The sequence below is a fragment of the Lagopus muta genome, chromosome Z, assembly GCF_023343835.1.
Source record: "Lagopus muta isolate bLagMut1 chromosome Z, bLagMut1 primary, whole genome shotgun sequence".
In the NCBI taxonomy this organism is placed as follows: Eukaryota; Metazoa; Chordata; class Aves; order Galliformes; family Phasianidae; genus Lagopus; species Lagopus muta.
In genome coordinates this window covers 72,128,311-72,143,769 of record NC_064472.1, presented here as the reverse complement: position 1 = coordinate 72,143,769, position 15,459 = coordinate 72,128,311, and the positions used below count along the sequence as shown (strand labels likewise).

The window sequence follows — 15,459 nt, the reverse complement described above, 5'->3', positions numbered from 1 at the left end:
GGGAGGAGTTCATCTTGCTCTGCTCCACTGCTTGGGGACTACCTGGGTATCAGTTGGGGGGTGGCAAGCAATTACTTCTGCATCACCTGTTATATATTTATATATATATAGCCACAATATTTTTCTTTCCTCTGTCTTAATAAAGAGTTTTATCTCAACCGACGAATTCAACTTTTTTGGGGGGTTTTTGTGTTTTGTTTGTCTGTTTGCTTTTCATTTATTTCCCGCGTTCCAGACGAGCCCCTCGGGCTCAGCCCCGGCATTCCTCAAGCCGCCCCGCAGCCACAGCGGGCGGAGCTGCACCTCCCACACGGCCACCCCGCCCCGCCCCGCCGTAGCGCTCGGGGGCGGGTAGATGCGCCTGCGCGGAGCCGGCCCAGTCGCTGTTCGCCGGGCCGTTCTGGGCACCGCGTTCTGCGTACGGGGTCGCGAGCCGAGCGGACAACGATGGCGGCGGGGCTGCGGTTTGACGGGCGGGTGGTGCTGGTGACCGGCGCCGGAGGAGGTGAGCGACGTTATGTCGTGCCGTGCCGTGGAGCAGCCCGAGGCCTGGCCGGTGACCTGCAGGCGGTGGAGGCGCGGGTGCTCCCGCTGGATTCTGGTGCGGGGGAGGCGCGGCGCGGCCAAGGCTGCGTAGAGGTGACCGCCGTGACTCCTGCTGCCAAAAGAGAGCAGGATCCTTGCAGGGTTGCCCAGGAAGGCGTCCGGACGGGCCCTGAGTGTCTGTACAGAAAGCCACAGCACAGCTTCTCTGGGAGCTTGTTCCGGTGCTTTGTCACACTTAAGGGGGTTCTTCTTCATGTGCAGGTCTATCTGTGTGCCCACTGCTCCTCGTGGTTGCACACCACTGGAAAGAGCTTGGCTTCACAGAATCAGAATGGCCTGGGTTGCAAAGGAGCGCAGTGCTCATCCAGTTCCAACCCCCTGCTGTCTGCAGGTCGCCAACCAGCAGCCCAGGCTGCCCAGAGCCACATCCAGCCTGGCCTTGAATGCCTGCAGGGATGGGGCATCCACAGCCTCCTTGGGCAACCTGTGCCAGTGCCTCACCACCCTCTGAGTGAAAAGCTTCCTCCTAATACCTAACCTAAATCACTCCTGTCTCAGCTTAAATCCATTCCTCCTTGTCCTATTGAAAAGCTGTGCTTCTGCACCTTAGATATTTGTGAGCATTGATAGGATACGCTCTGAGTGTACTCTAGGCTATACAGCCCCCTCAGCCTTTCCTCACAAGAAACTCTCCAGACCCTTCATCATATTCTCTGGACTCTCTGGAACATCTATGTCTTTTTTTTCATCTAGGAAGCCCTGAGCTTGACTCAGTACTCCAGATGTGGTCTCACCAGGGCAGAGCAGTGGGGGAGGATCACCTCCCTTTAACATGCTGGCCATTTTCTTTTAATGCACTTCAGGATACCTGTGGCCTTCTTGGCCACAAGGGCACGCTGCTGGCTTGTGGTCAGTTGACCACATTGTCTACCTAGGGCTTACCTGTACTGCAGTTATTCCTCCTCAGGTGCAGGACCAACACTTCTCATTGAACCTCGTGAGTTTTGAGGAGTTAGTGACAAAATCTGTAGTTATACTTTGTTTTCCATTATCCTCTGAGAAGATTGTCTATGTACAGTGAAATTTTCCCATTTTTTGTTTGTTTGTTTTTAATGGGATTATTCTGGGGGCATGGGTGATCTGACATCTTTTGGACCATGAATGAGAAATCAGCTGAAAAGCAGTAAGTGATTGATTTGTGTTGCTCATAGGGGCTGACCCTGACAAAAACTGAGGGAGGCCATGTTTTTGTGTGGTGTCTTTCAGCTTTTACCAGATTGGTGTACAAAAGTCTCTGAAGTAGAGGTTAAGCTCTTAGCTGACAGAAAAACAAAACAAATAAACACCTTTCTCAGTAGCAAAACTTCTAGAAAGCAGCGTGTGGAGCAACAATTGCTTGTTGTAAGTATGGGTACAATGACCTTTGTACTTCAGCTGCTTGTAAATGGTTTGTAAACAGAAAAAAAAAAACTGTCCTTGGATGTTTATTTCACAAGAGTTGTTGATAAGTAGATGATTAAATCCAAGCAAAGGTAAATGGAAACCCTGTTAAATGTCAAGTTAGTTCTTGGTTTGTTTCTGTCTAGTTTAGAGCATTGTAGTTACATATTGCTCAGAGACGTGGTGGATGTCTCATCCCTTGAGACACTGAAGGTCAGGCTGGACCTGACATGGAAAATCTCTGAGCACTGTATGGTAGCTGTAGGTGTCCCTGTTCATTGCAGGGGAGTTGGAGTAGGTGGCCTTTTAGAAATCAGAATATTCTATGAGTCTATGATAGTCTGCTAACTGCCTTGTTTGTTGACATTGGTTGTTTTGAATGGCAATGAACGGTTGAGAGCCGAAAATTTATCTAAAACATCTGCACCAGTAGTTTGTTTCGAAGTGGGACCTGTATTCACACACACAGGCATCTAAGATACTTCAGTTTGCTTTCATTCTGGGCAAGTCCTTGTGCTTGCCTATTGTGCAGCACTGTCATTTGTTTCTGCAGTTAAAACCAATTAATTTTATTTTGAGATTATTTTTTGTTTTTAAATGCTTTGCTCTTGCCAATTGAGTGCACTGGCACGTATTTCTCTTTGTTTTATGATCTTCTGATTATTGCTTTTTTTTTTTTTTTTTTGCATGAAAATGGAGTCTGCATTATGAATTTCAATAACTTTTGACTGAGAGGGGTATAAAGTCCGTGTAAGTGAATCATCTGTCACTACAAATAACTAATGTTTAGCCCACTTAGCATGAAATCAGAGTGAAAGTACAATAGGCTTGCTTTTGCATGTGAGGCAAAAATTATGTTCTATTGTTAGGCTAGGTGAGCTTTGTGTACCTAGCTAGCTGTGGTACTGAGAGATTGCTTTGTACCCAGATACCTAGAGAGGTTTTGTCAGTACATCTTCAGTCACAGTTTGGTTTGTAAAGTTCTTTGGATCTTAAAGGCTAACTATAATTCTGGAATTCTCTTACAATGTAATTAATTAACTCAAAACATCCCCTCCTGTGAGGTTGTGTCAAGTCATTAAACTTTGTGCCTTACCAGTGTATGTTTCTATCACAGCAGGCAGCGTTCCCTCGTGGTTATGCTGAGTGCAGTAACAAAGAGTAATCATGGGCAATTTTTTTTCCTTCTTGTCTATCAAGAGTTTATCTGCTAATTAACTTTTATGATTTGAAATTATGTGAAAGTTCGGTTCTAATGGGAGATAAAACTTTACTTAAAACTTGCAGAATTTTTGTCTTGATCTGGTGCATTTTTTCTCCATGCGTTGTAATTTTGTTTAGATTTTTTAGAATTATGCTTCAGGAGACAAACTGACACTTTTTTAACTTCTGCTTTCTTAAACCAGGTTTGGGCAGAGCTTACGCTCTTGCTTTTGCCGAAAGAGGAGCTTCAGTGGTTGGTAAGTTCTACCGTAACTTGATCAAGACGCTAACCTTTACCTTTTGCCACAGCTGGCATTCAGCTGTCCATGCCCTTTGTGACAGTAGCCTTTCTTATAGAGTAGTTTTTTGTCTTATCTCTTGCTGTTTAGATTCTAAGGGTTATTATTTTTAATGGAACAAGTTGCCTAAATTTGTCCAAGGGCTTATCTTTGCTGGAGAGCCAATCTGAATCAGATAATCATCCTGGCTTGAATTTCATCCTATATATACTAGTCTTCATGCTACCCTGTAGCCAAGGAGAATATTATCTCAGGTGAGCATGGTTCTGAAACTTTTAATATGACCACTTAGAAATGTGCCTGTGTGTCTTCTGCTACCTTCTCCTAGGAGAGTAAATACATCAGAATGTAGTGCAGTACTGGTAGCCCCAGAAAGTAACATATATGCTGGAAGTGGCTATGTTGTTTCCTTCTGCAGAGCATTACAAAGGAGCCATTAATAAAATAACAGTAACAAACACCTCCCTGTAAAGGGTTTTGTGCTTACAGCGTTCTGCCTTCTTTAGCTCTGCCAAATGTCATGTCAGAAGCTACTTCTAAAGGCTGTTACGGTCTTGGGCAGTTGGCCTCTGCCATATCACTGCCTGTGAGTGAATTTCTACAGATATTGTTGATGAGGTCAAGATTAAATACTTGAACAGCTTGTTGAATGTGGGCAAGAATTTGCTGGATGATTTTTGCAGCTTTCAAATGAACATTCCAATCTCAGTCTAGATACTTTCATAAAAATTGGCTATACTCATTGTCATGATTAAATTTTTTAAAACACTTTTGACCTTATTTATTGGAAACTTGAATACTTTGTCACAAGTTCTCCTTTAACATGAATTAGGTCCCAAATAGTCACAATGTTTAGTAATGTTGGTTGTGTACAGTTAGTAATGTTCTAGACTTTCCAGAAAGATCTGAAAGAGAGTGTATTATATTACCCAACAACAGCTAATACTGCTTTAGCTCCTGGCCTTATTGCACAATAGCTAAATCAGTATGATATGAATTAATTGTAAAGGAAGGCTCTTGGTCCTTTCTGTAAATCGAACCTCACTTCAACTTGTAGAGGAGTGCTCTTTTATTATCATGCCTATATTTATTTTTCTTATTCTTTTTCTCTTATGATTCTGACTCCAAAGAGTTGAGAAATTACTTCTGTAAGCTTCTGAATTTATCTAATTTAAAAAAAAGCAGGTATGAGACTGAGACCTATGCCTTTTCTCTTGAAAACATTTTTTTTTTTTTTTAATTACAGAAAAGAAGGTATGCAAAAACAGTGGGCAAATGCTCCAGAGGAGTAGTGGGGTCTCAGCTTGGGAGCTTTTTCTGTCCAGTTTCAATCTGTGTGTAATCTTCTGTTGTGTGAATTGCTGCCAGGTTTGACTGACAAGTGTGACCAAGTGGAATCCTCCATTTTCCTTCACTGTTAAGGTTGCTTGCTGTCAATTTTTTGTCATGCTTGGTATTTTTCATGGTCCCTATCAGAAAGACTTATAAGCATGAAGAGGGGAACGCTTTTTGTCTCACATGCTGAATTATGTCCAGATCCTGCTATTTCTTCCTTTCAGTGTATCTGCAGTTTGCATGCTTTTCTGTGTTGCTGTTTTAGTTTGATTACATGCATCTTTTTTTACCATGTCTGTTTCATTTGCACTGTGGGATGGTATTGAAGTGGAGGAATGGTGTTCCTTTGGAAACCAAAACGGAAGATGAAATTTAGCAGTGTGCAAGTTCTTCCAAATGAATATTTGAGTTATAGCTCCGACTTACAGATAGTTGTTGTTAAATGGTTTGTTTTGTCAAAAGGGTGTACTTGGGATGTCAGGTGTTCAGCACCGACTACTTCACTGTACAGATCTGCTTCTGCTAATAGTGTACCAGTAGAGGAACTCTCTGAAGTTCAGGATATAACCATACTCTGTCACAACTTCTGCGGTGTCTGGGTTTTGAAATGGATTTTTTAAATTGAAAATTACAAGATGCTAAGCTTGAGTCTAGATAAAGTTGTTTATGTGTTGTTTTATTTCCTGTGTTACGCTTTCAGAGTTATTTTATCATTTCCAAAGCCCAGGATAGCTCTCTTCTTCCTTGTGTACTCATTATGGCTTCACTTGTGTTATTGCCCGCACTCAGCCCCAGGTACTTCCCTGACTTGGCAAATTTCCCAAAGTGATTAATTAAGATGTTCTCAGAAATTTATTTTTGAAGTGAAGGAGAGTTGCAGTGCCTTTCAGAGACTAACAGAACACCTGTGTATAAACATTTAGCACAAAATTACCCACTCTTCTTACACAAGACGTGGTAGAATTCCCGCTTCTGATCCTCACTGATTTTTCTGTAATGTCAAATTAAAGACCTCTGAAGTTGAGGACTAAATGGTCTGCCTACCTTGCCTATTCTAATGCTACACTTAAAGGTGACTTCCTCAGTGCCTCACAGAACCAGAGTCATAGAATGACTTGGGCTGGGAGGGACCTCAAGGGTCATGAAGCTCCAACTCATCGCCACAGGCATGGCCACCAAACTTCACGTTTCTTACCAGCCCAGGCTGCCCAGGGCCCCGTCCAACCTGGCCTTGAACACCTCCAGGGATGGACGGGGCATCCACTACCTCTCTGGACAGCTGTTCCAGCACCTCACCACTCTCTCTGTAAAGAACTTCCCCCTAACATCCAACCTAAATCTTCCCTCCCTCAGCTGAGGTCTGCTGGCTGCAAGTTCCAAATATCAGATAATGATCTATTTAGTTTGGAGATATTGTGTCCTTCCTCTTTTTCATCAGTTTTGTAACATTCTCGAGCATATCAGCACATTCTGTATTCATTCTTCCTGCTTCAAGCTGTGCATTTTTCTTTCTTTGACCCTTTGTGTGACTCATTTCTTCTAGGATTCGGCATTCTTTTTCACACACTTGGGTTTTCTCCAGTGTTTCCATCTCTCTCTGAAGTGTTGCACAAAGAATTTAATACAGGATTCTAGATGAGGCCTTTTTGGTTTGAGAAATGGAGAATGATTTTATTACATGCCCTGCAACGTACATTCCTCTTCAAATGCAGAATATGAAAAGGAGGGAAAAGAGGAACAGTGAAGGTTTACAGTTGCTGTTGAGCATAAAGACCAGCAAAAAGCAAATTTCACTATAGCTGGCTGCTTGAGAGCTTTGCAAAAGTGGAGGGCACAGAGCTGAAGTTCACCACAATCAAAAACTGATGTTGCATATTAATCTGTAGTCAGTTCTGTTTGTCTTACAATTTCTTCTCAGACCTGTTGCAAGAGTGATTTTTTTTTTTTTAAAGTTTTTTGACCAAATATAGTGTGCATGAATTCTGTGAAGCTCTGGGACACGCAGATGCAGCAAACTGTTACAGCACAGCTACCATTACTGATATACACCCTCACCCTTTTGTACAGAGCAGCTAGATGTTTCAGATGGCCCTCGTGTCCCTGCAGAACCAGGATCTGAAGTTCTGGGGCAGGTTGTTCTCCTTTTGTTCAGACTCCTTCACCTGTTCTATAATGAAGATTGCTAGTAACGCTTCACCTACTGTGTTAAACAGGCACACAGTCTTCCCAGTCCTGTTTACAGTTCATCCAGTAGCTGTGGCAGTTTGACGACAGACCCAAATTAACTGCATGTAATTGGTGCACTATCCCAGTCCTTGTTTTTGAAATACAGCAACACAGAGAGGTGGCCTGGACAAAGCAAGTAAGCAGTGTGTTTGGTGGAAAGAAAAAGAAAAGTTGTTTCATGTGTTATTTTAAAAAGAAAAGACTGTGTATATTATACTACTTTTTGTTTGTTTGTTTTCCCCTGTGAGCCAGTAATGTCACTTACTCTTCTTCTCTAATAATCTGAAATTCTCTGTAGGATCCAGAGCAGCAGATTTTATTCACATTGCTTAGAACTTCAACTGTGTAAGTGAGATAAGCAGAGAACAGAAATTTTGAGTATTAACAATCAAAAATCAATATTTCCTTTTTACACAGTGAATGATCTTGGAGGTGACTTCAAGGGATATGGCAAGAGCTCCTCAGCTGCTGACAAGGTTGTCAGTGAAATCAGAGCAAATGGCGGGAAAGCAGTACCCAATTATGGTATGTTGTTCTTCCAGACTAGCTCAATGGTCTGTCAGTAGGCACAGTAGATATCTTAAAAGGAAGGTTCACACTGCTTAATAAAAGACTGCTTTAAGCTTGCCAATACCATATGAATGAAATGGATGGACTGTAAGCTGGAGCAAGGCATCCAAGGTGTTAAAAGCAAATGCATAAACAGTTTTCTAGTTAATATTCTTTTAGCAATACCTTTTTTTCTGATGTGCTGTCTCAACATTGGATCACTGAAAACCTATCTACCTGCAGTTGTCAGAGGCAAAATATGGTATGGACAGTTCTTACTTGTCTGGCTTGTTTATCTTGCAGTGCCAAAGATTGCATCACTAAGACTTACTGAGCACAGTATGCTTTAGGCCACGTGCAAGCGATGACGAGATTTATTTTATATTGGGGTTTTATGCAATTCATCTTCTGAGATATGTGGAATTAATATTCTGGAAGTGCAATGCATCTAGCTCACTTACTGGAATTTACTTTTTTCTTACAGATTCAGTGGAAGATGGTGAAAAGCTTGTGAAGTCAGCACTTGAGGCTTTTGGGAGGATAGGTACAGTTGCATAATTCTTGTCTTAACTTGTTTGTGAGTACAGAACCATTATAAACACTGCAGTTAACAAGTGTATGAAGTACAGCTTGACACTAGAAGAGAGCTCTTGATCTTCTTAGACTGTTAAGACTTGCTGCTTTCTAAATCTAAATGGATATCTTTTCTCAGTTTTTGATACTTTTTAGCAGAATTCTAAGGCTCAGTATAGGATTCCCATTTTCCTGCCCTGCCAAATTTTTGTACTTAAGTAATGGTTAATAGTTTCTGTCTCAAAGTACACCTCCTGTCAATTATTATAGCTAGCTGCATAACACTGAATAAATAGCTGAGCTGAAGAATCAGAGAGGCTCTGTTATTTTCTGGAAGCTTCTTTGCCTATGTGAAGATCCAAATGCTCCAAGTGAAATTAAAAAAAAAAAACTATTGAAGTATTTTGTCTAGCAAGTAAAAATCCTGTTTTGCATGTGATTGCCACTGCTTACTCGTGATGTTTATGTTATTTTAGCCCATTCTTACATGGCTAAAATTTATATATGATCAAAAAGAAAGAAGAGCGAAATTAAATACTTGATCAAAAGTCGGTTTTGATCCAAGTTGTTGAAGTGGCTCTGCAACGCTGTGGTGCTTCTAGCTTTCATTTGAGATTACTGTGACAAAGATGGTAGTACAAACTGATATCTGGAGCACTGTGGAATATAAAGTAAGCTGTAAAACTGAGCAGGATGACTGCATCCTGTAGGAAATGTATTCCCAGTTAGCCAGCACTTGTCAGCTTTTCCTCTCTAAAGCTCTGTTTTGTTGTTATGCTGAGATTTGCCAGTACTCAAATATTTTGTCTTTTCTCAATTATTTTCTTAACTAGAAGAGGGTGCTGTGGAATAGAACATGGCTTGTGCAGTTTTTAACTTTTCTATATGTGGTTGCTTGGTGTGTTTTTTTTTTGCTTGTTTTGTTTGTTTTTTTTTTTAATTGGAAAATGATGAAAGTAAGGTTATATTTTGTCAGTGCACTCATTTAGTTAAATTTTCTTTTTTTGCAGATATTGTTATAAACAATGCTGGGTAAGTGAACCTGAAGTTATTGTCTGTTCATCTGTGGCATGTCACTTCTGAATAAACACTGTTTCATTTTTCATTTTTGTTCTCTTAATGATGTTTTCTAGAATTCTAAGAGATCGTTCATTTGTTCGGATAAGTGATGAAGACTGGGGTGAGTTGATAAGCTTTGAGATGTACTTTATGTGTTGAAGACAGAAGGTACATCTCCCCCACTTAGACAGGGAGGAAGAGAGGAGGGGAAAGTCTGTCTGTGCCAGATCAAACAGTTATGTTTGCCCTGAAAGTTTAGTGGTAAGCTACTTGTGTTCAACTGCCCTGTGTTTAGCTTGTAAACCTGATCTGGAAGGCATGGTAGATGGATGAATTTTGAAAAGGGAGGAAGGGCTCTAGCTGCCACTCCTATTTTCTGAGTGAAAATGAAAAAGAGATGTGTAAAAAAACAAAACAAACAAACAAAAACAACAACAATAGTTTTTGTGACTGGAATACATTCCTAGTGCCAGCTGTGACTGAACGCTAAACAGGCTTAGAACATCCACAACTAATGACAAAAGGAAGAAAATGAAGTTCCAAAGGACAGAAGGTCAGAAGAAACCTTCAGTGAGGTGGTAGGTAGTGATAAAACATTGAGCAGAGCTCTTCAAAAATGTCCTAGCTTCTGTAGAGCTTGTTCAAGGGCATATTGTTCAATGTTCCCATACAAGAGGAGGACAGCATGGTCAGCATATGCTCAGATTATACTACACACCATTTGAGAAGAGAGTGCCGTTTTGTCATGAAGGAAAAAACAAATTATGTATTTCAAATATGCAGATGAAATTACAGGTTTATTACATGGTCATTGATTTGTTCCTAGATATTATTCATAGAATTCATTTGAGGGGATCGTTCCTGGTCACTCGAGCTGCATGGAATCACATGAAAAATCAGAAATATGGCAGGTAAGATTTTATGTGTCATATATATTTTTTTTCACTAGGAAGTCACAGACTGATGCATGCCTTGAAAGTGAAGGATTTTTTGCACCCTTTTCTTTCACTGTCAATGGGATGAAACAAAGTCTCTCTCAGTTGCTCCCTTCACTGCTATGTTTACAGTTTCTATCTGCATAGGTAAAGATATCCCAGACTAGAGCTGTAGGGTTGTACAAATGTTTCAATTCATTAGGACTCATTGGAAATATGTATTAGTTGCTTGTTACTGCAATTCTGGGAGGTCCTTCTACTTCAACTTGCTTGGAGATGACATTCAGCTTCCCAAGGATGAAGTTAGGGCTGACTGCCCTGTAGTTTCCTACTTCCTCCTTCTTGTTCTTTCTAAAGGCTGGAGTGGCATTGGCTTTCCTCCAGTCTTCAGTCACTTTTCCCATTCTCTGTGATTTTTCAATGACAGAGGGTGTCTTGGAAATCACTTCTGCCAGCTCTGTCAGCACTTACAGGTGCGCCTGTTGGAGCCCATGGATTTGTGTGCCTCAAATTTGCCAAGACAATCTCTGACCAGGTTCTTTTAGACGGAGGGGACTTCTCCCTTTTTCCAGACTCTCTCTTTTCCAGGGTCTGGGATTCTCAGCAGTAAAGGCTGAAGCAGAGAAGACATTCAGTAACTTCACCTTCTCAGTGTGCTCAGTTACTAGAGCACCAACTTCATTCAGTAGTAGCCCTGCGTTTTCCCTTTTCTCGTTCCTAAAAATCTTCCTTTTGCTGTTCATATAAATAAAGAAGCTTTCTTAGAATCATGTAAGATCATCCAGTCCAACTGTCCACTTGCTGCCCTTGACCTCCCCTGCCACTTAGCCAGTCTTAGCCTTTCTTGTGCCATTTTCAAAATGCCTATTTTGTATAGATTTTTTTCATCTTGATAATACTGAGCTGATACTTGTAAAGTTAGTATTTGTAATCTCTGTTTAGATTAAAAACAATGGGTTGTTGCCAGTGAGGCAAATGGCTTGATCTCAGATATGTGGCATGTTTACAGTAATGTAGAACTGATTCTGATAAGCCTTCTTTTGATGGTGAGGATGAAGACACTTTCTGCATTCTGTTTTTTGAGAAGACGTATTTTCTGAAAAAACTATCTTGCCTCGAAACAGCTATGTAGGTTGCTCTGAAAGTAAGGCCTCCTATTTATTTCTGTGGAAGTGACAACAGAAACAAGGAGCGCAGTAACACAACTCGATAGGGCATATTCTTAGCTACAAAACATTATTTTTCAATGTAATCACCACTGTTAGCTGAGTATTTTTGCCAGCAATGAACAAGTCTGCATGCAGTGCTCAGAAAAACCTGCACCAGCAGAAGACCTGCTGTCACCACTGCTGAAAAGCACCACTCACCACTTCACTTTACTGACAGCCACCTCTGGTGTGCATAAACATTCAGAGAGCATCAGTGAATGTCAGTGGGTGCCATTTTTTTCCACAGGGAGGAATTCAGTGACACACTTTTGCTTTGTACACACTTCCATGTCAGATGCCGTTGTGTCAGAGTGCCCCTCTGCTGCCATCTGTTGCATGGCAACAGCATGTAATGGAATATCAGTGGGAAGTTCCAGCCCCTACTTCTTTGTCACCAACATCCAACTCTGACCTCATGGGCCAACATAATAAAATAAGAGCCACTACTAGTAGGGCAATCCTTGCATAAACTGCAGGTGTTTTAGATGTGTCTAGTGAGCAGTTTGGTCATCTCTACAGTAATGTTAAGGGACAGCACAATACAAGACCTTGTCATCTTCCTCTTTTAGGTAGTTAATAGACAACAGGATTCTTTGAAATTTTCTGTGAATTCTGTAATAATGTTTCTTCATGTGTTACCAAGTATGTTAAAGTGAAGGCATTTTCAATGAAATAATTTGTCCTGACCACTAAAGCCAATTGTTATTGATATCATAATTTGAAATACAGCTAGAACTGTATGATGAAAATACCTCTTTCTACATCATAATTTATTGTAAGAGGGAGTATATTCTAGTTTCACAGTATTACTCAGAAAGGTTCATGACTTTATTGGTTGTTTTGCTGCTTTGACAACTCAAGATTTGTCCAATATTATCCATCAGTCAAACATTAAAAAGGCATCGGTTTTTGGCAAAAAAAAAAATTGTTTTGATTCTTATTTCCACACTTTCATTTTGCTGTCAATAATTAAATAACATGAAATAACTTACTCTTTTTCTCTTCCCCTAAGAATAATTATGACTTCTTCAGCTGCTGGAATATATGGAAACTTTGGTCAGGCCAACTACAGTGCTGCAAAACTTGGCCTTTTGGGTCTGTCAAACACGATTGCAATTGAAGGCCGAAAGTATAACATCCACTGCAACACCATTGCACCCACTGCTGGATCCAGATTGACCCAGACTGTCATGCCACAAGGTGAATTATTTGAGGTGTATGTTTTTAGACATACATTTAGACAGTGGATTGAAGCACAACTAACATTCTTACTAAAAAAGCCAATCCCTTGCACTTTAGAAATTGCTAATTTTTGTTCTTCTTGTCTTTGAACAATCAGCCTACTTTGTTGTAAGGAGTCCTTGTTTTCTGCACCAAGATATGAAGTAACTTTATAATTCACAAAAACAATCCCATCTTTCATGGCTTTAGTTACATTCCCTTCCAAGACTTTCTTAAATAGTGGAAACGCTTGTTTATTTTATTAGTTGTAGGGTCACACGTGTGCCTATGCTATGTGCACTTCCAGTTCTGAGATTTACAGATACCATTTTTTGCAACACATATCACATGCATACCCCTTTGTTTCTTGATCAGCATTAGTGATAATAACTAAGTTGCCTAATACATTTTTCTGTATTGCACAACTTTGAATGCTTGGACAGGTCTTAACAAAACACTGCACTTTAGAAGTCACTAATAGAGCAAGCTGTGGGAGACAGCTGTGTGCAATGTATAAATTTAGTATGAACAGACTGTTTATGTACTTTGGAAATGACTGGAGAAGCAAAAGGAATTTGATGAAAAAGAACCTCTTTGTAAAGAAATTGTTCCCAGAATGTCATCTTGTCAGCTTATTTCACCCCCCTGGTTCTTTTACATCGTTGTGGACAGTTCATAGCCAGCAAAATAAATATTTCAAACATAAGATAACAAAGAGTTTGTACGTGTGTGTATATTGTATTGTATGTTGCATGTATTTTGCATATATTGAATACATGATTTTATTTCACTGGTTAAGTTCTGTGCAAAGTATCCTGCCTTAGATCTAAGTAGTGCAAGTGATCAGAAAATCTGATGTCTCTATAGGCTCCAAATGGCACTTAAAGAGGTGTCGAATTGTTAAGTTTGTGGCCGTGAGCTCCTGAAGCTTAAAGAAGTGTTCAGCAGATAAATCTCATGAAAATTTTTACACGGAGTAATAAATCCACCTCCTAATCTTCTTTCTCAGTCATTTTAAGTAGAGTGAGGTCATTAGGTCTCCCTGTAAGATACCTAAAGCTGTGATCATTAATTCCATACCTGGCTGTTTCCCTTTAAAATATTTTCACATGTCCTGTAAAATTAAGCTTGTAATCTTAATACTTTCTTGTTAGCTACCCTTAGATGTCTGCAAGCAGCTGTACTGTAGTGTAACAACAGTTGTCAATGTTTAATTTGGTCCATTCAATTTTGTTAATCCTGGGACTGTAAATGTAGTTTTGTTTTGTTTTTTAAATCTCAACAAACTATCAGCTGTTTCTTAATTTATTTAATAGTGGACCAATAACATTAGTGATGGCACTCTAGTTCTAACTTTTGTGGTTTTGTGTTGTAGTGTACCATACATCAGCAAAAACTACAGCTTCTAAGACATATTTAGAAACTTCCATATTAAATGCAGTTGTGTTTCCTGTTACCCGTGTGGAACTTATAAAACTGAACTTGTATTACTTCATCGTGTTGTTAAAGAAGTGTAGGTAATGCCAGACATTTCCAACTCCTCATTTTCAGAAAGTGGGTAGAATGTGGTTAGAGCTATCTGGACAGCCAGTTTTGGTCCTTGGTAATTTCTCCACTTTAAGATTGTTTTCTTTTGTGCCAGGTGACCATATAAATTAAAAAAAAAAATAAATAATCTGTTGATATGTAAAATTAATATGATTGGTAATACCCAATATCTCTTTGGGTGATTTTGGCATTTTGAGATGGAATGTTTCTCAAATAGCAGCTGCAAGTGTTCTCATTATCTGTAAGTTATAAATCAGTAAGAAATTGAATAAGAAAGGGAAATTGCTCAGGTACATTTCTGTCAGGTTTATGTCTGGGTGACTTGTTCTTCTTTCAGATTGCTAGTCAACTGGAAATTTAGGAAGGTTTCTGGCCTTGCAGTCTGGGGGTTAGTGCTCCTAGCTTTTAGGTAGTTCAGAACCACCATGGTTTGGTGTGGAGGCATACACTCTGTTGTTTGTGTTGAATGATTTTACAGCGAATCTTCCAGTTTTGTTCATCCTCTCCTCTTATGGCAGAATACTCTTGATTAAACTTTCTTTGTCTCTGCCATTCATCATCAGAAGGTGTTAAGTAAGGACAATGTGGTGTAGTCATACAGTATTTCTGTTTTATGATTTCCTTTTCTTCAATTTGTTCTAGATCTCATTGATGCATTCAAACCAGAGTATGTTGCTCCCTTAGTTCTTTGGCTTTGCCATGAGAGCTGTATGGAGAATGGCAGTCTCTTTGAGGTAATTTTTCTCTTTTCTTTTTGCTTTTTTGACTCCTCCCTTCTACCACCTTGCTGGCTGAAAGTCAGTCTTTTGCTTGTGCAGTCATAACCTCTTTGCTGAAACTGAATTGTCAAGTAAGATGAGACATGCTAAACACAGAACAACAAGTTGTGCTGTTTATGATATGTATGTCAAAAGCAACCTTGTCAAATTCTGGAGAGTGCCCACATTATTACTGATTGCTTGCTAAAATTCTTATTGTAACCTTGTATGTTTAAAAAGACTGTAAAGCAGTCACTTCAAAACAGAGTTTGTATTTTTATGAATCATTCAAACATACAAGTGAATTGGCAGGAAGGATGAATTAGTTGTGGGTTGCATTGTAAGTACTGTCATCAAACTGATGGCTCTTAAATTGAAGGGAAACTGTTATTCTTTAAACTTTATGTTGCTTACATTCCATTGTTTAAACTGTTAGATGCAATTAATGGTAGTTCAGAAATTTTTATTATGTTTTTGTTCTGAGGAATAGTTCTGTTTCCCTATGTTATGGAAAGTTTGTGTAGTGATTTAATAAGCTGATGATGTTTTTATTATTATT

The 15,459-nt window shown here is 39.8% G+C and overlaps 1 protein-coding gene across 2 annotated transcripts in view; it reads left to right on the top strand.

Annotated features, from left to right (window-relative positions):
• The first annotated feature begins 352 nt into the window (after window positions 1-352).
• Window positions 353-15,459, top strand: part of HSD17B4 (hydroxysteroid 17-beta dehydrogenase 4) — a 55,297-nt gene continuing 40,190 nt past the window's right edge. The window contains exons 1-9 of one of the 2 annotated variants that reach the window (XM_048930829.1): window positions 353-505; window positions 3,393-3,446; window positions 7,467-7,574; window positions 8,083-8,142; window positions 9,182-9,203; window positions 9,305-9,351; window positions 10,057-10,141; window positions 12,386-12,573; window positions 14,785-14,876. In XM_048930829.1, the coding sequence (XP_048786786.1) occupies window positions 448-505; window positions 3,393-3,446; window positions 7,467-7,574; window positions 8,083-8,142; window positions 9,182-9,203; window positions 9,305-9,351; window positions 10,057-10,141; window positions 12,386-12,573; window positions 14,785-14,876 (714 nt within the window). In that variant the 5' untranslated portion in view covers window positions 353-447. Of the gene's footprint in view, window positions 506-3,067; window positions 3,148-3,392; window positions 3,447-7,466; window positions 7,575-8,082; window positions 8,143-9,181; window positions 9,204-9,304; window positions 9,352-10,056; window positions 10,142-12,385; window positions 12,574-14,784; window positions 14,877-15,459 lie in introns of those variants that run through there. The other variant, XM_048930830.1, reaches the window with a different exon arrangement.